At 40.8% G+C, this 24,584-nt stretch overlaps 1 protein-coding gene across 3 annotated transcripts; it reads left to right on the forward strand.

Moving 5' to 3' along the window:
• Positions 1-535: 535 nt before the first annotated feature.
• Positions 536-23,919, forward strand: STYK1 (serine/threonine/tyrosine kinase 1). 3 transcript variants are annotated; one of them, XM_054056461.1, is made up of 11 exons: positions 536-671; positions 6,595-6,997; positions 15,009-15,113; positions 15,617-15,757; positions 16,724-16,972; positions 17,251-17,432; positions 19,148-19,231; positions 19,488-19,696; positions 19,942-19,982; positions 20,249-20,345; positions 20,752-23,919. In XM_054056461.1, exons 3-11 carry the CDS (start codon positions 15,047-15,049, stop codon positions 20,954-20,956), a joined length of 1,275 nt encoding a protein of 424 aa, XP_053912436.1. In that variant the 5' UTR covers positions 536-671; positions 6,595-6,997; positions 15,009-15,046; the 3' UTR covers positions 20,957-23,919. The 3 variants fall into 3 exon arrangements, with proteins under 3 accessions (XP_053912436.1, XP_009560728.2, XP_053912435.1); XM_009562433.2 differs by having other exon boundaries at positions 538-671; positions 6,460-6,997; XM_054056460.1 differs by lacking the exon at positions 536-671 and adding an exon at positions 876-893 and having other exon boundaries at positions 6,460-6,997.
• The last annotated feature ends 665 nt before the right edge of the window (positions 23,920-24,584 follow it).

A 24,584-nucleotide genomic window follows, 5' to 3' on the forward strand; every position in this document is an offset into this window, starting at 1 on the left:
AAGGGAATGCAAGGATTTGTAATGCCTTTACAGCATTTTTTAAAGGAATGCAAGGATTTATAACACATTACAGCATTTTTAAAGGAATGAAAGGATTTATAATGTCTTTACAGCAATTCTAAAGGAACGCAAGGATTTAGAACGCCTTTACAGCGTTTTTAATGGAATAGAAGGATTTATATTGCCTTTACAGCGTTTCTAAAGGAACAGGCGGCTTTATAATGCCTTTTCAGCGTTCTTAAGGGAACACGGATTTGTAACGCCTTTACAGAGCTTTTAAAGCAACGCCGAGCCCCGTGACGACCCTAGGCGTTCCGGGGTTCGTTCATGGTTCCCCCAGGTGAGCCTTTACCCCGCAGGCCCGAACAAGCCCAATCTCGCCCAGACACCGCAGCCCTGAGGGGCACCCGCCAGCAGGGGCAGAGAGCGGAGCGGGCGGGGACGGGAAACGCTAAAACCGGCGCTCTGGCCTCCCGCACCTCCCCCCTCGCCTCGTCCCGCCCACTCTGCCGCCGGGCTGGCGGAGCCGATTGATTCTGTGTTTCGCGAAAACAAGTGCTTGTGCGCGAGGCCGGTGAAGGCGGAAGGGCTGGTTTGCCAGCGCTCCCGAGCTCAGCTCTGCCCGGGTCCCTCCCGGCCGCGGTGCCTACACGGAGGCTGCAGAACAGGAGGTAACCCCGTCCCCTGATCGCAGCCCCCCAGGACAAGGAGTGCCTACTGCTACAAGAAGTGGAATAGTTTTAATTTAAGCTAAAGGAGAGTTCAGTTGCACCCAAGTAATTGTTTGGGGTTTTTTTAAAAGTTAGGTAGAATATCTCTCTGATAGCATGCCTTTTTTTTTTATTTTTTCTTCAGTCATTGTTTCTCCAGCCAATGTTCGCTGTTTGGAGATGGTAATGTCTTGTGTTCAGTGTGGTCTGTGCTGAGCAGAGGTGTCTGCTCCTGTGATGCCCTCTTTTTGCAGCTTTTTCGTCTCTCAAATGCAAGGTCAGGCAGAGCTGGCTGCAGAGCTCCAATCAGGGAGAGATTTGGCTGTTGTGAAGTTCATAGCAACATGCTAATCAGTCCTTGGAAAGTAATGGAGTACGCATAAGATTTCTGGGAGAATTTGTCCACATACATGTAAGTGGGAAATCTGTCCCAGCTCTTGTCTCGCTGCACAGAATGGATGGAGATCGCTCCTTCGTATTGACCAGCCCTGATAAAGGATGCTTGCTTTCTAAAACTCCAAAATGAGCCTTAGAAAGTTTACTTGCTGGCATCTTCAGTATCACCCTTGCCCTCCAGCAGGCTGTGTCACAACCTGTTGTTTCGGGAATTGGTCTGAAAGTAACCCAAAAATTACATCTTGAGCCCAAAGTAGTGGGTGATGATTCTGCTGCTTTTCTTTGAGGGTTCATCTCCCTGCATGCATGATGGAGAGGGACTCCATAGTGACAAGACAAGCAGCGACAGATTTAAAACTAGAAGAGATGAGTTTTGGATTGGATATAAGGAAGAAATTCTTAAACTAGAAGACACATGGTTTAGATTGTGTATAAGGAAGAAATTCTTTACCGTGAGGGTGATGAGACACTGGTACAGGTTGGCCAGAGAGGTTGTAGATGCCCCGTCACTGGAAGTGTTCAAGGTCAGGTTGGATGAAGCTCTTGAGCAACCTGATGTAGTGGAAGGTGTCCTTGTCCATGGCATTGATATTTCAAGACTTTCCTAACCCAAACTGTGATTCTGTGGGAAACTGTTATTTAGCAAAATGTGCTGTGATTCTATGATCTTTGTCTTCATGTAAAAAAAAAAAAACAACCCAAACAGAGAAGTTGTAAGTTTGGCAGTTCGTAAGAGTAGGCAAAGAAGGGTTAGAATTTTTCTCATGACTGGGCAACAAGACTCAAAGTTTGTCAAGAGTTTGTTGATAGTAGGATTGGTGAGAACCAAGTATCTTCTCTGAATTGTTCATGCCCCAGACTGTGTACCATTCCAGATCAACATCCAAATCTTAAATAGTTTGGGCTGTCTCTTGATCTCCTCTATCAGACACACAAACTCATACTTCATCCTGTTTTTAAGTGATTGAGTACACTACTATTCTTAATATGCACGAACCTTACTATCTTGCTATCACCACTCATTTCACTGCCAACTGAGGAGCTGGTTTGAAGATGGCAGTCCACCTTCAAAACAAACAAAATGAAGTATTTACTCACCCAAGTTATATCAGTGCTGCAGAATTTATCACAGAACATTGTGTTGCTAAAGTTTTGTGGGAGTTCAAAAGCAGTTGAACAAAATCCTTCAAGGTGTATGAAAGAAAAAGTCATGTTTGACTAAATAAATCTTGAACCACGGGCTGCTGGAGGCTTGGGGAATGTTAAGGGAAGCATCATTCTATGTTGTTAAGAGTCTTTCATTTCGCTAGGCACTTTCACTGCCAGCTGCCTGAGGCATAGTATTAGGCTGATGGACCCGTGGTTTGAGGTGACACAGTCATTTTCTCACGTAATACCCAGCTCCTAAATTCTGTGCCTTTAAGCTGTCTCTCAGGTGGTGCCTTCTGCTGTACCTGTGTGATTATGTGGTTAGAAGGCTGATTCTTGGTCTAGAGGTTTTTTTTGTTGATACTGGTCCATTACTGTATGAAAACCTGGGCAGGAAATACCATGTGTTTATCCATGTAATTCCAATAGCTTAGCAGCCACTATGCTACTGCATAATAATAAATGTGTTAAAATTAATTTCCAGTGACACTGGCAGACAGGAGCATGTTTTGTTACAACATATCTTGGCTTATTTGTGATTCTTCTCTACTGTAATTAAGACGTAGCAATATGTTTGAGGGTGAACTACAGATGTAAAAATTATATTATTAAATAGAATAGTTCTCAAATACACTTCTATGTAACGGTGTTACAGGTCTTGGTGATAACATACAGTTGTGACTCAAACCACAGAATTAGTCCAACATATGTACTTTCAAGTTCTAAGGTCTCTGTGGGCATCCATTCCAGGGATTAGCTGGCTTCTCTGCTTCTTTTTGTGTGAAGCCCCATGATTTACTCCATACTGAAACTGGATGTTTCAGCTCTGTTCACCATTTTCTAGGTTTTGCCAAGAGGAGCTGTTGGGTTCTCACTGAAAAATGTGAACAGTGTAAAAACATGGTAGCAAAGAGCAGGAACTCAAAAGGAAAGGATATATTTAACAAAAAGAATATAAGAAACTGAAAGAGAAAAGCTAAATGTAACAGAGTAGTATACAGACATATTGTGCTCAGGATAAAGCACTTGGGAACTTGACAGAGTGGAACTGAATGCATGTGATATGTGCCGCATCTGACTTGCAGTCTAACAGTTCATCTGTCAACCCTGGAGTTCTGGGAGATCCTGTGGCCAAGCTACCTAGTCACGCTGTTGATAAGTACTGATTTGAGGACCCCCAAAAAGCTGCCATTCAGGGAAGTTATTTCTTTGAAGAAGAGGAAGACAGTGGAAATTAGCCCAAATGCATGACATCTAACTTCTGACATTTGAGCAAAACGTGTCGGTCAGGAACTAGGTTACCGTTTATAGCTGTGATGTCGATGTTAGGGAGAGAAGATTTTAGTATTTCAGTCACTTTACAGAAGTTCTTATGACATTGTATTACTTAGACAGAGAACACAGAGCAACCAGTTTCATTCAGGTGTGTTGAATGAATCCCAGTTTCTGCACCGGGAAAATCTGCAAAAGAAACCAAAGGGGAAAATAGTGCTGTAGCCTACCTTCAGGATTTTTCCTGAGCATCTGGTTTGATAAGGCAGGGCTGATCAGGCCAGTGTATGCATGAAACAGTGCAAATGAAATTTCCATTTAGATTTAAGAAAGGGGCTGGGTATGATAAGGTTTGGCAGGAATGGGGGCGGAAAAGGCTGCTATTGGATGTGCCCAGCTCTGAGTAGAGGAAGTGCTAGCAATTTCCTGGACCTTCACCTGGCTGAAGAAGATTGATGCATAGTCATTCTATTTATTTCATTTCCATAAGAAGATTTTTTTTTTTTTTATTTCCCTTTCATGTAATGCTAGCCCCTCCTAGCCTTCATTCCTTTGGAAATTTTAAATAACAAAAACCTCGGAGATGAACTGAACATTGCACTAGAATTAACATTTTCAAGAAAAATCCAAATATTAATAAACAAATGAGTTGTTCTCAAGTCAGAAGACCTGCCATCTTGAGAGGCAAAGCTCATGAGGCAGAGCAGAGACCTGGGATAATGATGGAAATTTCTTTCACTTCTGGATCATCTGTTCTGATTCTTACTTTGTTCTGTGAGCTGGCTTGCGGAAACAAAAGAGCAGATACTGAGCCTTTCAAACTTTGTGAGCTTAGGCTGACCAAAAGATCAGCCACAGCCCATCAGCTGTAAGCCACAGTTTAAAATCTTACATTAGGATGTGAAAGTAAGTCAGAGACCTCACTAAGTTATTGCAGGAGAAGTGAATAGCACAGTGACATTTAAGAAGGGATACTTTAATCTGAAGCTCGCCTTTATCTGGCCTTGCAGCAGTTGCTTGGAGTATACTTACCTTCTGGAAGTTGAACTGCAAAATTAGCACCTTTGTTAACAATCCAGCAGACAGGACAAAGACTGATTGTTTTGTGGTTCAATTGCTGCGTAGTCCCAGAAATGCATATTGAGGCCACTAGGCAGCTGTGTGTAGTTTGGATGGTTGCTGCATGTGCTATAGCTGTCATGGAAATAAAGAGGACAATTTTCTAAATAAAACCACCAGTCTGGTGTGTTTCAGTGTGCCTAATCATGCTTGCTTAATGAAAAAACAGAGAGAAGGACAGAGGCATTTAAACAGGCAGCATATTCTTCAGGGATGTGCACACGATAGAAGCCTCATACCAGAAGTTTGTTTTTCATAGGACAAAACATGTCAATAAATGACTGCTGTCCCTTAACTAAACTGGGGGAGGGGCTTGTGGATCACTAAGGAAGATTAGATAGTCTGAGACCTGAACTCTGAACCATAAAACATCTTCTCCAACCAGTCAGACTGGGAGCACAGCTGAAAGATTGACTGAGGAAACTAAAAGCAGCAGCAGTTACTGCTTTTACATATGCATACCTTTAATATTAACCATTTGCTTGGTTTGGGGCTGTAGAAACTGAAAGAAGGAGTGAAAGGAAGAAGATTGTAAATTACCACATTTTTAATCATGAATCTGAGTAGGTTCCCTCAGGCCCTCTTGGGGAAGATGCCTGTGGAAAGTAACACACTGCAGTAAAGAGCTTATTTTTATGAGTAACTGTCCCTTGAATTTCAGACAGTTTTTAATGGGAAATGAGGTATAGGACATATCCTCTACACTTTCCTGGAGAAAATACTGCAGAGAGTGAATGCAAATTAGTACCAGAATAAGAGGAAAACTGAAACCAGAGTCTGAGCCTACGCTCTGCAGCTGTAGTGATCTTTCTAACTCAAGAAAATTTTCAGTCTAGAAGATGTCTGTTCTGGTTTCTCAGAGGATGGAAGTCCACATCACAGAGCTGTTGCACTAATACTATTTTGCCCACTTCTGCCAGTCTCAATAGAGAGATCAAGCAATGAAGAAAATCATTCCTGTTTTTCACTGTTTTGCACAAAAAGACAGTAAATGCCAGCTGGAAGAATAATCCCAGAGAGAAATTTAGGATCTGCTGGTGTACAAATGTGTTGACATGCAGTTTCTGTTATGGGTAAACTAATTATTGTATTTCAGTAAGTAAAGCTATTGTCTTTACCGCAACTAAAATTTTCGCACAACAAAATTACATATGCAGCACAAAAATGTTAACAGGAGTAAGTAAGTTTTGCTCAAACTGTTGGCAGAAATCACACCACCTCCTACATCTTCACAAAGCCACCTGTGTCCTGTTGTTGACTGTGAAATGAACTTTGCCTCTCAGCCATAGGTTTTATGTTGTTTCCTCTTGTAATACAACTACCTCCTACTTACATAAAGTGGGTAAGCAAATAATCTTGTACAGATTTATACAACCGGGATTCAGGAATCTAGAACTCTTAACAAATTTTTCCAGTGATGAGGGAAGGCAGGCCAACAGCTGAGACTTGCCAACACTGGCGACATAGGAAGAAAGTCCCCAGAACTAAAATGTTGTGTAAATGAGATGCATTGAAGATTGCACCTCAGCAGAGAACAATAGTGACCCCAAGGGCATCACAGCATGAAAAAGTCACAGGGCAAGTTCAAGAATATTATGCAGTCCAACAGTAATTGCCAGGGCCAGTTCTGGATTGGACTGGTGGGACAAAAGGGTAAGGGAGAGCTGATGGCTGGGCTAGAAAGTTCTGGCAGAATGCATGGACACAAGGGATATGAACGAGCAAGTCAGAATGTGAAAAAAGCCTGCATTGCTGCTGGCTGTTGTGACATGTTTTTGTATTGCTAATCTTTTCTCTCTGTCTTCATTTGCAGATTGTGTTCTGGATAGAAAGCTTTTTCAGTGTCTGGAGTCTTCAGGGTTTTGTACAGATTTTCTGTTCCAAGAACCCTTTATTTCTAAATGTGAACCTGTAATCTGAAGTGTATGATTTCTGTTTGTTACATTAGCCTGTGCCTCGATCTGCGTTTGCCTGCCTTTGAAATTACGCTTCAAGTCCCCGCCCGAGGACTCTTTGCTTTGCCTGTATGTCATCAGCCAGTGAGCAGCAGGTGTGTGGAAGCCAGGCAGACCCGTTTTACAAGTGTGTGTCTACCTCTCAGCTCATGTGTTGAATATGCACTCAAGCGATCTCCCTCGGGAGACAGCTGAGAAGACCTTGAGGAGTAAAGCACTGAAGCTGGGAAGGTCTGGGGTAGGAATATAAGTGAGAAGGATCTTAGTCATAAGAATTACCACCACAGAAGGTAACCATTGACGTTACCAGGAGTGACCTCAGACAAACCGGGAACCATCAGCGGGTGAGCTTCAGGAAGAGACAACCGCAGGGCAAGAGAAGTGGTGTTAATTCAGGTAAGTGGGAGAAAACACTGCTGGAAGATTAATTAATGAATATTTACTTTATTAAAAAGACTTCTATTAACATAAATGTGACCTGAACTAGGATACAACTGCACCATAATGTCTGTATGTCTGTGTACATATGTATATACATCTGTGCATGTACTTACCGATTGTGTTGAAGTCATAGTGATTTCTGTGATCCTAATGGTATTGGGGTTTGAGAAAAAAAATAGAGAGATATGTCCTCTACATGCAGGCTGATTTAAAAAAAATAACTTCTAGGCACGTTTTAAACAGGAAGGAAATAACAAAAGAAATAAATTTAGTGTAAAACTAGACTCAGTTCACTGAAACAGTGCAGGGGGATTTATCCATGTGTGTATAAATATGTTCAGTATTTGGTCAAGTAATACATGTCTAGATTCAAAACTAATTAACATCTAAATTCCATCACTGTCGCTTGATTGTAAGGAAGCTAACTCTAATCCAAAGTACTGCATATATCTAGATTTTTCTATGTGTTTACCTGTGTACACAGCTTCAGATCAGTTTCCTTGTGGCTGTGCATTTATGAAAGCAGATTTGCTTTCCATTTCTTAAGCCATCATGCAGCAATGTGATATCATGCAGTACTTTTAGTACGCAGTGTTTTTTACAAGAGCTTCATGTACGCACGGTCCTTTGAAAAACTCCCTCATTCATCTTTTGCCCTGCCACAGCTTTTGCTGTCACAGTTTTTCAGAATATCTGTGTTGAGTTTCTGCTAGAGTTTGATACAGGCTTACTACTGGCAGTTACCACCAAAATCAAAAGTCTGTCAGTAAAAAAGAGACAGAATGGCTGATGTTTTCGAAACTAGTGTGTGATTTTGACTACACAAAAAGTCATACCTAAGAGTATGCTCTTGAGAGTTTGGCCTCTAGACTTTTCGTATTCTGGACAGTCTCCTCACTAAGGGCTTCTGGTTAATGTACTCGTGACTTCTTTGTTTTAATTATTTTAACTTATATTTTGTGGATTTTGTTTTCAGACTTTCACACTCAGACTTCTTCAAGCTGCACAAATAAATTAATTTTTGAGAGGTGATCTGAGTTTAAGCAAAACGCAGCAACATGAGAACTTGCATATCTCCACTGATACAGTGCCAGTTCATACAAACCTTTTTAACATAAAAGGACAGCAGTGTAGAGTTATCTTGACTGATATTTCTCAATGGAGACTTTGCCTATTTTTTCTGGTCCCTTGAAAAGGAGCTAAGTTTGCCCTAAGTAATTCACCAGGTCAAATAGCCGCATGAACCTCATTATTTGCCATTTTCTTCATGGTCTAGCTCTTCGGAAGTGGTCAGCCTAATTTTCTTTCACTCCTTCAGTAGCAGCTAGCCTAGGTTTGATGTTCAGGTATTCCTTCTAATTTTGAACAAAGAGAAAATCTTGAGTGACTGTACATGATTTTTTGGAATGCTTTTTTTTTTTTCACAAATGTTGCACCTGCCAGCTGTTGCAAAAGTGAGTTAGGGTACCAAATCTTTATAGCTGAGACATTATTACAGCCAGTACAGCAAGCCACAGGATATTATCAGTAATCCTTGTTCAGGACAGAAGTGAAGTGGCTCTGGTATGTTGTAACCTGGGTTGATTGGTTAGAATTTCCCGTGCTACACAGTTGGAGATGCTGCTTGGTAACCCACAGGTGCCTTACAGTGAGAGATTAGATGACCCAATGGCCCAGGGAAACCTTGCAAAGATGTCATGATTTGCCAGGCCATTGGAAATAGTCACTAAGGTCTACCGAAGGCAGAAGAGACAGGATATGTATCAAACAAATGGAGACCTTTTTGCAGAAATATGTTCTGATGGTACTAAGTTGTTAGGTTTGAGACCTGTGGGACTTGTTTTTTATTTGTTTTGGATGCTGACTTTAGTAAAACAGTAGACATCAGAGAAATCTGTTTTGCTGTTTGCTTTTCCGTGATGTTCTTCTCCCTCTTCTCTCCCATTCAATGTCCACAACTGCTCAGCTGTCCGGTGCCCAAACACCATAGTTTCTCTGCTGTTTTGGTTCCTGCAATTCCCTGGTAGCTCCCTTCCCTGTCAGCTGCACAACCATGGCAGTGTGCTTGTGCATAAATGTTGCTTAAGCCTTGACTGGTGGCCATGTTCAAAGGTCATATGAAAGAGGAAGAAAATAATAAAAGCAGTACAGAAATGGTGACTGCAAAAGCTTGAGAGTTTATTTCTGCAGTTGTAAGAAATTAAATAGAAGGCATCATGGTTAAAGGATTTATTTTGTCTTATCAGTCAGGCAGCATGTTGGACTGAAGCAAATAACTACTCAGGTGTTCTTTATGTACCTGTAGTCATAGTATAGTTGGTCCTTACAATTGGTGTATAAAAATACCTGTAAGAATATTTTTATAATATTTTATAATATGCAATTAATGTAGGCTAGGAAGTCTGGAGAAATAATGATATTAATTTCCATATCATCTCATAGCACAGTTTAAAATCTAATCTTGGATCTAATGAAGATCCAAATGAGTCTTAGCCTTTGTTTTTATCATACTTAATTAATTAAATCATCTGTTTCTTTAGACAAAATAGCTAATCTCAAATCAAGGATTTACACATTTGCACTGATGGTGGGAATTGGTTAGTTCCCAAGTCAGACATGTTCACTGGCAAAAGTGTGTATTTACCATGAATATGTAAAACATCTTATTTTCCTGAACATGGCAGGAGCAAACAGCACGCAGCTTCTGTGTGTACAGTTCTCAAGCCTTCTGTTCCCATATATTCCATGGACACTTAAGACTTTATATTTCTCTTTCTTTTCAGTCTTCACCACAATGTTTGTCCCCCAGGCTTCTTGACTCATGTCCTGGTACTTTAAATTGAACCTGATGAGAAAAGTCCATAAAATGTGAGAGGAGATTGATTATTTCAGAGCAGGTCACCTTTCTGATCTGGTTTATCACATGGCCATGTGAATGCTTCTGGTTAGACAAAGGGGACATTATGCATGTGGAAATGAGTGACAGGGGACTGGAAAAATCATAGTAGGGCTTATGCTGGCACACAGTGCCTGTGGATCTGTGCTGACATAGGGAATGGTTTCACACAGCTTTAGATGAATTAGCCATTCACCACCCTGGCTAGTGGGAGATCCATTTTCCCCATTTTTGCTTCTGGATGTGTGTTCCTGCCACTTCCTCGAGCCTGCCCTTGCACCTGTTGAATTGATTGGTGAACAAATACTGCTCACTAAAATGGCCGGAAATTACCATGGCAAAAGAATGGTGCATTTTTCCTGCTAGATTAGTGGTTTGAATAAGTTTACCGTGCGATTAGTTGCACTACTGGGAGGTAAACAAGGAGTAGGAAGAGGGCAGAGAGGAGATACTGCCTTCCTTTGGCATTGGTGAGCACTTAATTCAGCTCTGCTGCATTAACAAAACCATGTTCACATTCAGTATTGGGGCTTCCTGAACTGGTTAGAGCAGCCTCCACAATTGCCGCCTTTCAGCTCCTTGTCCCTGTCCTTATGCTGTCCTCTATGCCTTGTCTAAATCGGCAAGACAGCAGAAGAGTTTAGTGAACAAACATGGCTGAAAACAGAACACGTTTTTCTCCAGTGTTCATCCTGTTGGCAAACATCCTCCGAGGAGCAGTAAATGTCAGTGCAGGCAGATATGGGGGCTAATTAGCCTGGCACTGTCACCAGGCTGTGAAACTGCTGCATCACGGGCAATTCACCAAGTAGCCTGCTAGTAGCAATTTGAACATTCTGTTCACTGTAGGGTTGCTTCTGCTAAGGTTTTGCGTTGTAGCTTTCATTGTCTAAAAGCAGCTGCTTCTGGTATTTCTAGATACCATGATCTGCATTGTATATTTAGCTTGGATACGGGGCTTTGGATTCAGATATTAGTCAAATCATGGTTGCAGTCTGCTTGGAAGTGTGAAGTATCTGAATGCTGTTAATAACACATTGAGCGTTGCCCTCTAGGCCACTGTATCTGTGTCGATTCATATTCATTACCCTCTGCCTTAACATGTCTCCAAGCCTGCCACCTCCTGATCTCTAGTCAGGGGAACAAATACTTTTTCAAATCTCATTTGCCAAGACCTTCACAGCTCTTTGTTGCTCCCATTCAGTCTGTCATGTTGAGAAGCTTTGTTTTAGAAAAGCTGATTTGCTTTATGGTCACTGTTATCAAAGAGGAGGTGTCTTTCAGGAAGGCTTCAGAGTCTGGAACTGAGTGGGAACACACCTTTACCTTGAGCCTTGGTGTTTTGAAGAAAGAGTAGCCCAGTATTGTGGTCATTACCTATTGTGTTTGATTTTTGTCTTGAAACACCAACTAGTTTTCTTAAATAAGGTGTTAAGTCATGTTGATGTGCTGCACAGTAGAGGACTTGATGAAAAAAGATGCATGTTCAAGAGAAAAAGGAAAGTCTCAGGTTTTATTTAAACAATGAAAATAATGAATTTCATTTGAAGGAGGAGGAAATCAGAATAATCTGAAAGATTAGATCAGCCCAGGCAAGGAGAGCAAACTATTGATGCAAATATGTTTTTGTAAGTAAACAATAAAGAGAAATTAATTCCAGTGAGTGGATTTCAGTGGATATAAAGAAGTAGTAAAAGAAACAGTGGTATAGCTAAGCTGACATTTGCTTGCGATTGCACAACTTGTCCATTGAAAATTCTAAACTGGAGTAACATAGGATTCGTTCGCCTGTGCTTATGACCTATACAGCACTGGTCTTGCTGCAGCATAATACACGGATAAGGAAAATAAGAATACCAGTGAGGTACAGGGTTTGAACCTCTTAAGATATTTTTGTCCCCCTTATCCTGGCTTAAAACTGGAAAACTGTCTTCATATAATACAGTAGGTAGTTGAGCATTGCCAATATGCTTTATGCTATGTGATGAGTATGCAACCACACACTGAAGATGTCAGTTCCACATGACCTCCATGTGTGCCTTACTGGTATACTGCAAGAAATGTTTATTAAAAGAATAAAGTGAGATCTCTGGATTTCTGAGCTACCACTCCTGTTGTGAGGATGGAAATCTAGGAACTGCAATGTTACTGTTAGACAAGTAAGCTGCAGAAAGGGTTAAGTATGAGAATTCATTTGGTCTCCGGTGGCAAGTAGCGCTAGTGCAACCTCGTATCCTGCTTTCTGAGTTTTGCAAAAGGATAGATGCATAGAGTGTAAATGGACTTGTTTAAACAGACTTTTCCATGGTAACAGCTGTGCTGCTTCGTAACCAATAGCAAAAAATGGGACTGTCAGTGTAAATAAAGCGCCATCCTAATGCAAGATTTTAAACTGTGGTTTATAGCTGATAGGCTGTGGCTGATCTTTTGGTCAGCCTAAGCCCACAGAGGATGAAAGGCTCAGCATCTGCTCATTTGCTTCTACAAGCCAGCCATTAATCGTCAAATGGATAAGAATCAAAACAGATGGTTTAGAAGTGAAAGAAATTCCCATCATTATCCCAGGTCTCTTCTCTGCCACATGAACTTCTCCTCTCAAGATGACAGGTCTTCTGACTTGAGAACAACTCATTTGCCTACTTAATATTTGGCTAGGGGACCAATATAGACATGGTTGCTGCATCAAAGCTTTTTCCCAGGGTTCTATGTGACTGAATGAGTGTGTTTCTGCATAAGTACAAGTTGCTTTGCATGCTCTTATATGTGCCTGTGCATGCATGTCATTTAAATGTAAGTGTGCATTTCTAGTGAGCATCTGTACAGAGCAAAGCCATTAGCTAGTGTTAAGGTGGAGCTTGGACTGTCTATGACTCAGATTATATAACATGATTGCTTGCTAATGGTCCTTAAGTCTATTTTCATGTGATGCCAACATGTCTGTTCATATGTGTCTTTCATATCTGTCCGTACTTGTGAGTGAATGAAGCTAGGAATGTTCCTCTTGTGGTGATAGCAGTGTATTTGTGTGTATGAGTTATAGACAAGATAGATTTTCTTAGTGATCTTGCTTTCAGAGTATGCCTGAAAAGCTTGGTGCTGTTGCTGTATTATTGCTCCTTTGACTGGGTTCATGTTGTAGTCACACTCTGAAACCAGGTGAATTTGCTAGTATATTAAGTATCAAAGGAAATAAGAAATAAAACAGACTCTTTGTGATATCTTACAGTCCATACATGCTCTATTTTCTTCTTTTTGCTGCCTCTGTTGTGCTATTGATAAGGCATAATTCTACACATTAATTTTAAGCATGAGAACAAACTCCGTTTAGTGTTTCATCCATCACCAACTTCCATAAAACCATATTAATAACAGTAAGAATGCCATTTATCGTTTTTATTGTTATTAACATTTGCTGTTGGGGTTAATTGCCTTGAACTCATAGCTGAAAATAAATTAAATTCTTACAGGACAGAAGTCCCAATGCCTATAAAAAGTTCTAGATAATACTGCTTATGAAGCTGCTAAGTCTTACATTCTTGGCAATGTTTGTAAGGAACAGTGGCTAAATGTATGTATCTTGTCTTTCTGCCGGTCATCACTATTTAGCACATTAATGTTTGCAATTTAGAAATAGTAGTTGAGGTCCTCTGCTAACGTAACTCCGTGCAGCACCACAAAGTCTATTCCTATCTTATGACTTCAGTCGTCAGTAAAAACAGTCCACCTAGTGTAGCAGTGAGGCATCTTCTAAAAGGCTTATGTGTTCTCCATAGAATAAACAAAAAGACATACACCAATTTGAATTGAAATACAAATATCCACAGGGGTAATCTCACTTGATAATGCAGAACAGCTGAAATTCTACATCAGGGACACGTAGAACACAGAGACACTGACATATTCTGATGATTCTAGGCCTGTCTGAGCAGGGTTGTGCACACGACAAAAACACTTAAACAATCAAAATGTTTCATAGGTGTATAGCACATGCTAAGGGATTAGGCTAGTAACAGCTGAAGGGTGCATGCTTTCACAGACTATGACTTTTCAACTGCAAATGCAATCCAGATATGCTTCAGGTTGGTTATAGATCTGGCAGTGTTAAGGAGTCGGTACCAGAGAGCCCTAATGACAAGACTTTTTTTCTCCTTGTCTTTGGGGAACAATAGTAGGAATTGTGGTAGGGGTTATTGTCAAGAATGACAGATATTTTGTATGCCTACTGCTGATCTTTCATTTATTAGGGACCAGAAGATTAAAGGCTGAGCCATTCTGGCATGCAAGAAGCATGTTATGTAGAAGTGCATTAGCTATATTGTCTATTCTTTAAATATAATTAAGTTTAAGGCTGTGAATTTTTGTGTGTATACCAGCCTTTATGCCTAAGTGTTCCCGATTGTTTGTGAAGCACTGTAGAGCAAGTTGAATGTTAATTTCTCTCTGATCATGCAGTCATTCATTGGATTTGATAGTGGATATCCTGTATCGTTCCCTAAGCCTCAAAGTCCAGAGGAGTGTGTCCAGAGAAGAGCAATGAAGCTGGTGAGGGGGCTGGAGAACAAGTCTTACAAGGAGCGGCTGAGAGAGCCGGGGTTGTTTAGCCTGGAGAAGAGGAGGCTGAGGGGAGACCTTATTACTCTCTACAACTACCTGAAAGGAGGTTGTGGAGAGGAGGGAGCTGGCCTCTTCTCCCAAGTGACAGACGGCAGGACAAGGGGGAATGGCCCGAAGCTCCACCAGGGGAGGTTCAGGCTGGATATCAGAAAAAAATTTTTCACGGAAAGAGTCATCGGGCACTGGAACAGGCTGCCCAGGGAGATGGTTGAGTCACCTTCTCTGGAGGTGTTTAAGGAATGGGTGGATGAAGTGCTTAGGGGCATGGTTTAGGGAGTGTTAGGAATGGTTGGACTCAATGATCCAGTGTGTCCTTTCCAACCTGGTGATTCTATGATTCTACGATTGTATCATTCACACAGCCACTGATCAGAAGGGGTAGAAAACACCATATTCAGCTCACTTGTTGCTTCTTCCTTCTGATAAATCTCATTAATATTCTTTGTGTCTGTGCAGAAGACAGAGGTTGGAGAACCATTTGGTTGTAATTGAACATGACAAGGGATGCAAAAAGATTCACGCGTATGCTCCTGGAATGCAACAGCAATGACAAGCTATGTGGTAAGATTCACAGATTCCTTTAAGTAATAAGATTTCACATGCTGAGCAAGACCAGATGACCTTGTCACATTTTCTTTAAAATGCTCCATATAATTTTAATGGAAGAAACTGAACCTATAATTGCGCGTATATTTGCTGTGGCATGACAATATTCAGCCTTTCCCATCTTCCTCCTTTCCCTCCACCCGGGCCAGCTTTATTTCCCTGGTAGATGATAGACACGGCTACAGTTCCTAGCCTTGGCATTACGGCATCTGAATAAGTGACTGTAAGTGCAGGAGTCCCACTGGTTTCATGCAGATTAGATGCTCCACACCTTTGAAAAACAGGTTGGCAGCACTAACAGTGTTTAGTTGCTATTCTGAGGAGCAGAGGATAGATACACATGCTTTTGGGGTTGAAAATTACTGAAATGTGTTATCACTACTTTGTTATACAGAACCAATGTGCATCAGGCTGTGCTGCTTATTCTTTTGCTTCCTATTTTCTTTTGCTGCTGATAGTTGTGCGTGAATATCAAACGGAAGTGATTGTTGTCCCAGTTATCCTTGTGGGGTTTTTTGTCATCGTGCTTACTGTGATACTTTGGCTACACTGTCGAGGCTTGCGAGCAAAGCAAGAGCAATCATCATCTGGAGAGCAAGGTAAAAAAAAGTATTTCAACCAGAGGAAAGAGTGTTGGTTTCGGTGGCCAGAAGTCAAACCCATTTCCCCATTGCTTGAGCTGTTAGGCAATAGCATCTATGAAGAGCCTTAGTGGTATTCGGCAATCTGGTGAACATTAGGAATACCAGGAACCCTGATTTACCCCACTTGCAGTAGTAAGAGAGGAATCTGTAATACAGGTGGGTCTGAGAAAACCTAGAGCAACATACCATATAGGCTTATTAATGTCCTATGGTAACATCAATTGCTAGCTGCAGAGTGTGTGTATTTAACAGCCTTCTAGATGTTACTGCAAAGAGAATTGCACTGGGATAATTATGAATGACAGTCATTTTGGTATAGATCATATAGTTAATCCATTTTCTATACTTTCATTTAAGAAATTTAATTTCAAGCTGCTGTCTCCCACTTGCTATGGGGACAGCAGAAAATAGAACAGGGACTGGTGGGGGGGTAGGAAAACATTTGTTAATACTGCTGTGTGGAAATGAAAATCCAATTCTGAACCAATTTTGGGATTGTAGAGGAAAAAGCCTCTTCAGCCTATATAAATAAAAATAATTAGGAAAAGAGACAGGGCCTTTGTGGGAACACCCTGTGCATGTCACTTTCATAACAACTGGTAGCTGGTGATGAAAGAAAATGGTTGTTGCTTCAGCACATGGGAATTCAGTACAAATGCATCTTATCTAGAAAGTTTACATAGTTAAATATAGTAGACATCTTGAGACTCGTTCCGCTTTTTCATCAAATAGAGTGGGACAAAGATTCCTTTACCTCTTCAAGAGGCAGGATAAGTAAGATACAATAACAGTTCTGTACTTTGGTCTAATTTCCAAAACAGTATGGTGTAAAAATCAAAGAGGATAAAAGATGAGCATTGCCACCTACTACAAGACTTCATCTGTCTGCCTTTATGCGTCACATGTATTTGTTTCTGTCAGTGAAAGACAAGAATCAGCAAGAATCCAGCTCAGCAGAGGACCACTATATCCAGCTGAGTGAGGCATCTGTGGAGAGTCTGCTAAATTCTGCATCCTTGACTCTGAAAGAACTGGAGATACCACGAGAGAAACTCTCACAAGGCACTTTGCAGCTCGTAAAACGTGGCCGCTATGGGAACATCTACAGAGCACAATTGGAAACTGGGAACCCTAGGAAGACTAAGACTGTAGTATTGAAAACCTTACAAGGTAAAGCACAAGGCCAGGATCCACTTTCATACAGTTCTCTGTATCAAAGACATGATACTGGATAGAACTTTGCATTCATTACTGGGCAAGAACAAGCTGTGTTCAGTATCATGTTCGTTAGTCGTAATGGTGTTTTGGTAGGAGTGTCTCAGTAGGACTAAAGAAGATTGCCATTCATGTTAATTTTAAAAGCTACTCACCTTGTTATTTGCTGCCTCCGTTTTTTTTTATTTTGTTTGGTTTGGGGTTGGTTTTGTGGTTCTCTTTTGCTCTTTCAGACATGGCTAGTTCTCAGGAAGTAGAGAATTTCCTGGGAAGAATTAAATTCCATCAAAATCTTGGCCATCATGAGAACTTGGTTGAACTACTTGGATGCTGTGTAGACCAGTTCCCACTTTATATGATCATGGAAGATGCGTCACTTGGTGACCTGCTGACATTTCTATGGACATGTCGGAAGGTGAGTCAAAAGAAGTGATGGCAGAATGTCTTCTTAAATTCCTTAGGTACACATCTATCCATAACTCATAGCCCATAAGTCACAGATGATTCTTTTTGTCTCTCAATGCATCCATCTATATCAGTCTAAACTATTTCCACCCCCAAAGAAGTCTTACACAAGTCTGAACTGAAATAGAATCAGTGAATTTCTTGATTGATACAATATAGTTTGCAGAAGCTGACCTACTTTTTTAAAGCAAAGTCCTACTTTGCAGACCGTTAGAGTGAGAGTTGATACAGCTACCTGAATTTCTAAAAAGTTTCAAATAATATCCTACTCCAAATGCTTTTAAGAAAACACAGCAGTTTCAGAACAAGGGAGAAGGTCATTAAATGACAACTAATTGATTAAAATACAGGAAACGGAGCATAAAAGTGAATGGATGGTACTTTCACAGAGAAGTTTGGCTGGTATCTACGATTGGACCTTGTGCTATTCCTGCATGTATCAACATAGAGATGTATAGCATAGAAAATGGGATGACAGTGAGATGATAAAGTTTGCCAATGATACCAGTTAGTAAAGGCAAGGGCTCACCATGAGGAGTTATAGAAGGATTTCCAAGACTGAGAGACTGGCCAATAAAAAGGACAAATTTAATTCACTAAAATGAAAATGGTGAAAATTAAATGATGCGCATATAGAAAAGTAATCCTATCTTCATGTATGTAATGATGGCCTTATATTCACCCACTGATGATGAGTACTGAAATCATGGCCCTGATTGTATGAAAATATACAGTCTGATGAAAATGGTAACTCAAGCCAAAAAAGAAACCACATGTAGGTGTTAATAAGAAAGGCATAGAAATAAAACTCTGCCATGTCACTATATAAATCCATTATTCTTCTACATCTGGAACACTAAATACAGAGATTGCTTGCTGTCTTGTTCAGCAGAAGGACAAGGTGATAGCAAATATAGGCAGTAAGTGCCATGCTCGAAAGAAACGAATACACGCGGTTCTTCATGAATTGGAGAGTTGACTAAAGGAATTCCTTGCCACTGACTGCTGTGGATTTTGAAACTTTACATGGATTCAAGACAAGAGCAAATACATTCATGGACCTTAACCTGTCAAAGGTTACTAAACATGTTGAAACCATAACCTTCTCAGGAAGTCCTTAATCTGAAAATAGTTGGGGGCTGGGAAAACTACACAGTAAGCATTGTGTGCTAATCCTATTCTCTTTCTCTTATCTGGGTGTCCCCTAGGGTCACTGTTACAGGCAGGGCAGTAAGGGAGATAGACTGCTAGTCTCATACATCATAACCATTCATGTGTTATAGATGTGCTTTTCTACTTATCATTCTAATTTATAATAGCTCTTTCATTCATCTGTATGGATTGTCATTCTCCACTGTCATTCTGCCCATTTCTGTCTGACCTGTTCAACTCTTCTCCACCTTTCTATTTACCCACCAGTTGTCTCTAGTGTACTTGTCTTTTGCAGCACTCCATCCATCCATCCATCCATCCATCCATCCATCCATCCATCCACATCACCCATCCAGGTATCCTTATATTTCAGGCAATTTATGACCAAGTGTGAAATTAGCTGGTGGAGCATAAGATTAGATTGTACCCATTTTATTAGATTAGAAGGAAATGTTCCCAGTACCCTACAGCTAAGGTATTTGTTTGATCCAAGGTCTGCTCTTTTGTTTCTAGGATGTAATGACAATGGATGGTATCCCATATGACCTTACAGAGAGGCAAGTATACAAAGTCGGACAGCAAGTTGCAGCAGCTCTGGTAAGTCAACTCACATTCATTGCATTTTTCCTTTCTTGCTGGATTACAACACAAGTCTTCCTGGTGGCCTAAATTTTCTTGTCCTAAGCGCTGAGGATGTGCTTTGTTAAAACAAAGTCAAATTTGCTTGCATTATTTTGGTGAGCATACACTTCTATTCCACAGCATGGAAGACAGGCATAAATTAAGTGAAAATTTATATCAATTAAAATTCCTTTTAAAATGACCATGGTGTCTTTCTTTCCTGACTCTTCAGGCTTATCTTGAACAGAAGAAGTTGTTCCATGGTGACATTGCTGCCAGGAATGTTCTCCTTCATCACAACTTCACTGCTAAGCTCTGTGGTTTGGGTCTGGCCTATGAAACTCTCACATATGGTGCCAACTCAGTCACACAGACTGTGCCAGTCAAGTGGCAGGCTCCAGAGCAGCTCTTGAAGAAATCCCCCAGCATCAAGGCAGACATGTATGATCTGATTTTTGGACTAAAAGTTCATCTGTCTGTCAGGCTTGTCCCTTTCACTCCTGTATGTATCATGTCATGTCCTGAAGTTCACAGTGAAACAACACTATTCTCAGCATAATGCTCCACTTTATAGCTCATACCTTCTCTTCTTATTTCTGCAAGTCATGCCTCCTTATTTGTATCTATTAAATTAGCCAGCCAGAATGTAAACTTAACATCACTTTGTTTCCTTTTTTTTTTGGCAGATGGTCTTTTGGAATTCTATTGTATGAAATGATTACATTAGGTAAGAAGATTTAATGATAATAAAAAATATGTAAGGAAGCAGCAAGTTAGCAAGACCCAAAGCCTCAAATTTCAGGATGTAAAGTTGGACCATTTAAATAAGCACCCTCTTTTTTTTTCTGCTTACAAAGTCCTGACAACTCCTTTTAGACGTCTTGTCAGTGTGAATTGTAGTAGGGGAAGGATAGGCTTTGGTAGTGAAGGAAAGCATTCTTCTACAGAAGTGGTTATCTGCAAGCATTACCTTAATTTCTTTTGCCTTTCCAGGTGCTCCACCATATCCTGAGGTGCCACCTTCTGACATTTTATCATACCTGCAGAGACAGAACATTATGAAGCAGCCTTCAAGCTGCCAACAAGCCATGTAAGCCACTTGCTTTATAGACAATTGAACCTGAGATCTGCAGAGCTAAATGGAAGTAAAACTGATGAAACTAGATCACAAAGTAGATCTCTAAGTGTATTTCCTTCAATATTCAGAGGCTTTTTCTTCCATAAGAATTCCTAGTTGCTGTTTCAAAAGGGAATCCCAAACACTCTTTTTCCCTTTTCCTATACTCACAGTTGACATAATTGCAAACAACTGCATGCCTCTATCCTCACACATTATTATGTGGTTATGAACTTCAAGGAGTCATAGAAAGAACTTTACGTGAAGCAGAAAAAAGTGGAGGTCTCCAGACATTTTAAATATGAGATGACTTGACTGTATTAAAAGTTTGTGTTGGTGCTTTTCATTCTCAGTGCCTCTTTACTTCTCCATCTTACAGGTACAACATCATGAAGTCCTGCTGGCAGTGGAATGCAACTAACCGACCTTCTCCTGCAGACCTGATCCAATCCCTACAAAGAGCTATGAAGACCAGCAATGACCGTGCTGTACTGCAGGTGCCTGAGCTAGTGGTGCCTGAACTCTATGCTAGTGTTGCTGGTATTCATGTGCACAGTCTAGTAAGTGAATACACTATACTGTGAAGGACCTTTTCACTCCTGGTAAAGGAGAAGTCTCTGAGTTTGCCCTTTTTAGACACTTGGCAAGCTCAGAATGGGATGTGTATGCTGAGAGGGATCCCTTTGTTTTTCGAACACGTTATATTTATCAGATCTCTCCTCCATTCCTGAAACAAACTATTATCATTACTATTTTTAAATCAACCTATTGATACCACTCTGCTAGTGGTGATTTGAAAGCAAAGTGGGTTTAGTAAGCTGTCAAAAATGTCATGAGAAACCTGAGTGTATTGGGTTTGCATGGTAAGGTTTTGGTAGTGGGATGGATACTCTGTAAAGGTGCCAGAAGATCACCACACATCTGATAGAAACAGTTCCAGATGGCTCCAAGAGGGACCCACCACTGACTGAAGAGAAGTCCATTAGCCATGTTGGTAGAATCTCTGTGAGAACATATTTTAAAAATGTTAAAAGATACTGTGCAACAGTAGCCAGAAGAAAAGAGTCAAAATATGTGAGAGGAACAACTCTGCAGACACCAAGGTCAGTGAAGGAGAGGGAGAAGGTGTTCCAGGCACCAGCGAAGAGATTCCCCTGCAGCCCCTGGTGAAACCATGGTGAAGCAGGCTGTTCCCCTGCAGCTTGTTGAGGTTAATGGTGGAGCAGCTATCCACCTGCAGCCTGTGGAGGGCTCCATGTCAGAGATGGTGGATGCCCAAAGAAGGCTGTGACCATGTGGAGAGTCCATGCTGGAGCAGCTCCTGGCAGGACTGTTACCTCATGAAGTGAGGAGCCCATGCTGAAGCAGCTTTGCTGGCAGGACTTGTGACGCCGTGGGAGACCCACAATGGAGCAGTCTGTTCCTGAAGGACCACACCTTGTGGAAAGGACCCATGCCAGGGCAGTCTGTGAAGAACTACACCCCATGGAAAGGACCCACATTGGAGAAGTTCATGGAAGGTTATCTTCCATGGGAGGGACCCTACACTGGAGCAGGGGAAGAGCATGAGCAAGGAATGGCAGAGGCAATGTGTGATGAACTGACTGCAACAGCCATTCCCTGTCCTTCTATGCTGCTTTGGGGTGAGGAGGTAGAGAAAACTGGGAGTGAAGCAGAGCCCAAGAAGAACTGAGGAGTGGAGAGAGTGTGTTTTAAGATTTAATTTTATTTCTTATTACCCTGGTCTGGCTTTTGATTGGCAATAAGTTATTCATTTCTGTAAATTGACTGTTTTCCCCGTGACTGGAATTAGTGAGTGATCTTTCTGTGTCCTTATCTCAACCCACGAGCTTCCCCATCATATTTTCTCTTTCTGGTCCAATTAAGAAGGGGGAGTGATTGAGTGCCTTTGTGGACACCTGGCAGCCCACCAAGGTCAACACACCACACAGAGGTTTCTGGAAATCTCTCCCCATCCTTTCTCTCCCAGGAATCTGCATCAGTTGGGTATTCCAAAGAGGAGGTGTCCTGGAGAATATGCTATGATGCACAGCCCTTTAGGAGAAAGTGTACAGAGTAGAGAATACAAATGGGTAGCTTCCTGTCCATTCACTAAGGATCTATTCAAGACCTCTGTGTACTTGACTTTTAAGTGTTCAATAAATGTCTGGTATTTCTCCAGCACCTGGTACTCTAGCTTCCCATGGGAGAATGGGTACTGTATTTAGAAACAAACAAACAGACAAACAAACAAACAAACAACCTGCATATCTGTGGGTGTAGAAGTTGTTACATTAATGTAAAACATCTTTCATGTAGAGGATACCTTTCCAGTAGTGGCTTTTGGATCAAGCAAGCACTCCAAGACCAAAAGCATATTATCTCATCCTTCTCTCAGGAAATCTCTACAGACATGAAGTTCTCGGAGATTGTCCTTAACCAACCATTCCATTGAGCAGAGCATGCCATTTTTCATATGCTTATCTTTTGAGTTGCTAAATGCTGGGTTGATTATTTTAGTTTTTTGGGAACACCTATCCATGGTTATAACAGCTACTGTGAAAACAGTATGGAAATGTTGCGTACACCAAATAAGAAAGGTCAATCTACCTTAAAAGTAACATGATGGGAACAAGCATGCGTAGTGACATCATTGTGTGATTATAGTAAGAACATACTATAGCCTGTATTTACCTCTGTGATGACACTTTTACTACATGACTTGGACAGTAAGGATCTGGATATTGGGCATTACCTGCCCTATGACAAGTGTGGTAGTGTAGCATTTGGTGAATACTGTGGTGATAACAGAGTACTTCAAGGTCTCACAGATAACTTCGGTAATTGTATGGAGGCTGTAAGTTTGTGCCCAGTGAGCTGAATATGAACTCAAGATATGAACTGAAGAATCAGCTTAAAATAATAGTACGAGAAATTTTATGTATGTAGTTTTCTTGTAAGCCGTTTATATGCCATGCATTGATCAGTTGATGCATTTTAACATGAAATTCAGATTTGTTTCCACTACGGATTTCAATGACTAGGGTTGTTGCACTGGTGACTTATGTTAGTGCACATGATTTGACTGTTCAGGTTGTCAGTGTTATTGTGAGGTTTTTGCACACAATTCAGTAATGCCTTTGCTAAGGACATAGGCACTACTTCACCCCTAGGACAGATGAGGGGTCAAAGTCCCAGTGGAAATACACCCGTATATCTTCAGTGCCTGCCTGGAGCAGAGACGTGGCTCTTCAACCAAAAAAAGTGCTTGTTCAGTACTAGTATTTTATAGTATAAGGTGCACAAAGCTTATCTGAAAATATATGGGCATTGATTTCAATGAATATACAAACTTTTTAAACAATCAGAGGCACTTGAAGCTGTGAATATTTTTCCTTCATTTCAAAATAAGCAGAACCCATCTGTGAAACAAGTTTTCTTCTCTGCCTTCTACTATTTGTGATTCCTACGTTAACAATGCCTTGTATTTTTTCCTCTAATTATTTTTGCACTGTGAACAATAAAGTTTCTTTTAAGAAAAGTAAGAAATGCACATTAAAGGCATATTTGTACTGTTCTGTGTGAAGAGTGGATTCACTCAATACCCCTCCAATTAGTGTGACCCTTGTACGTGTTTGAAGGGCATAGTGACCTACTAAAGGCCAATTGCAGTCAGATTCATTAGGTTTTAGTCTTTTATGTAGTTGACTCCCTTTCAGAAAAAGTTGCAGGCCTGCAGTGTCCAAACAAGGGCAAAATGAGATGTGTTAGCTATGCAGGTTGCAAGGCTGAATAAAGATGCCAAAAAAAGCTAAATGATAGCTCTTCTAAATGAAAATATTTACCCTAAAGGAAGCCTTCAACCATTACCTTAGCTATTAAAACTAAAAGGAGCTTAAATTCTATTTTCAAGCAAAATTTAATGGGCTTCTTCCAACAACAGTGTTAGTAAGTTTTCTGTTCTAAATACAAAATAATGTGAATGGGATGGTGGGTCTTGCTAAATCACTTGGGCTTTATAAGAAACTGTGTTTCCATGCAGAAACAAAAGTATGCTTTGGCAGTTCATGTGACACCCATATGTACCAGAACACTGCAAACTGTTGCAAGAGTGCTCAGTTAGCTTTCTCTCTTTTCTTATGGTGGTGACTAATTGCCACATTAATATCCATGCTCACTATTGGCATAAATCTGGCTTGAAGAACTAAAACA

This window comes from Cuculus canorus, chromosome 1, assembly GCF_017976375.1.
Source record: "Cuculus canorus isolate bCucCan1 chromosome 1, bCucCan1.pri, whole genome shotgun sequence".
Classification (NCBI taxonomy): Eukaryota; Metazoa; Chordata; class Aves; order Cuculiformes; family Cuculidae; genus Cuculus; species Cuculus canorus.

Coding starts and splice junctions, on each gene's coding strand:
- STYK1 (XM_054056461.1), top strand. CDS start 15,047: ATGACAAGGGATGCAAAAAGATTCACGCGTATGCTCCTGGAATGCAAC. Junction 16,973..17,250: donor AGTATTGAAAACCTTACAAG/GTAAAGCACAAG, acceptor TTGCTCTTTCAG/ACATGGCTAGTTCTCAGGAA. Junction 19,983..20,248: donor GTATGAAATGATTACATTAG/GTAAGAAGATTT, acceptor TTGCCTTTCCAG/GTGCTCCACCATATCCTGAG.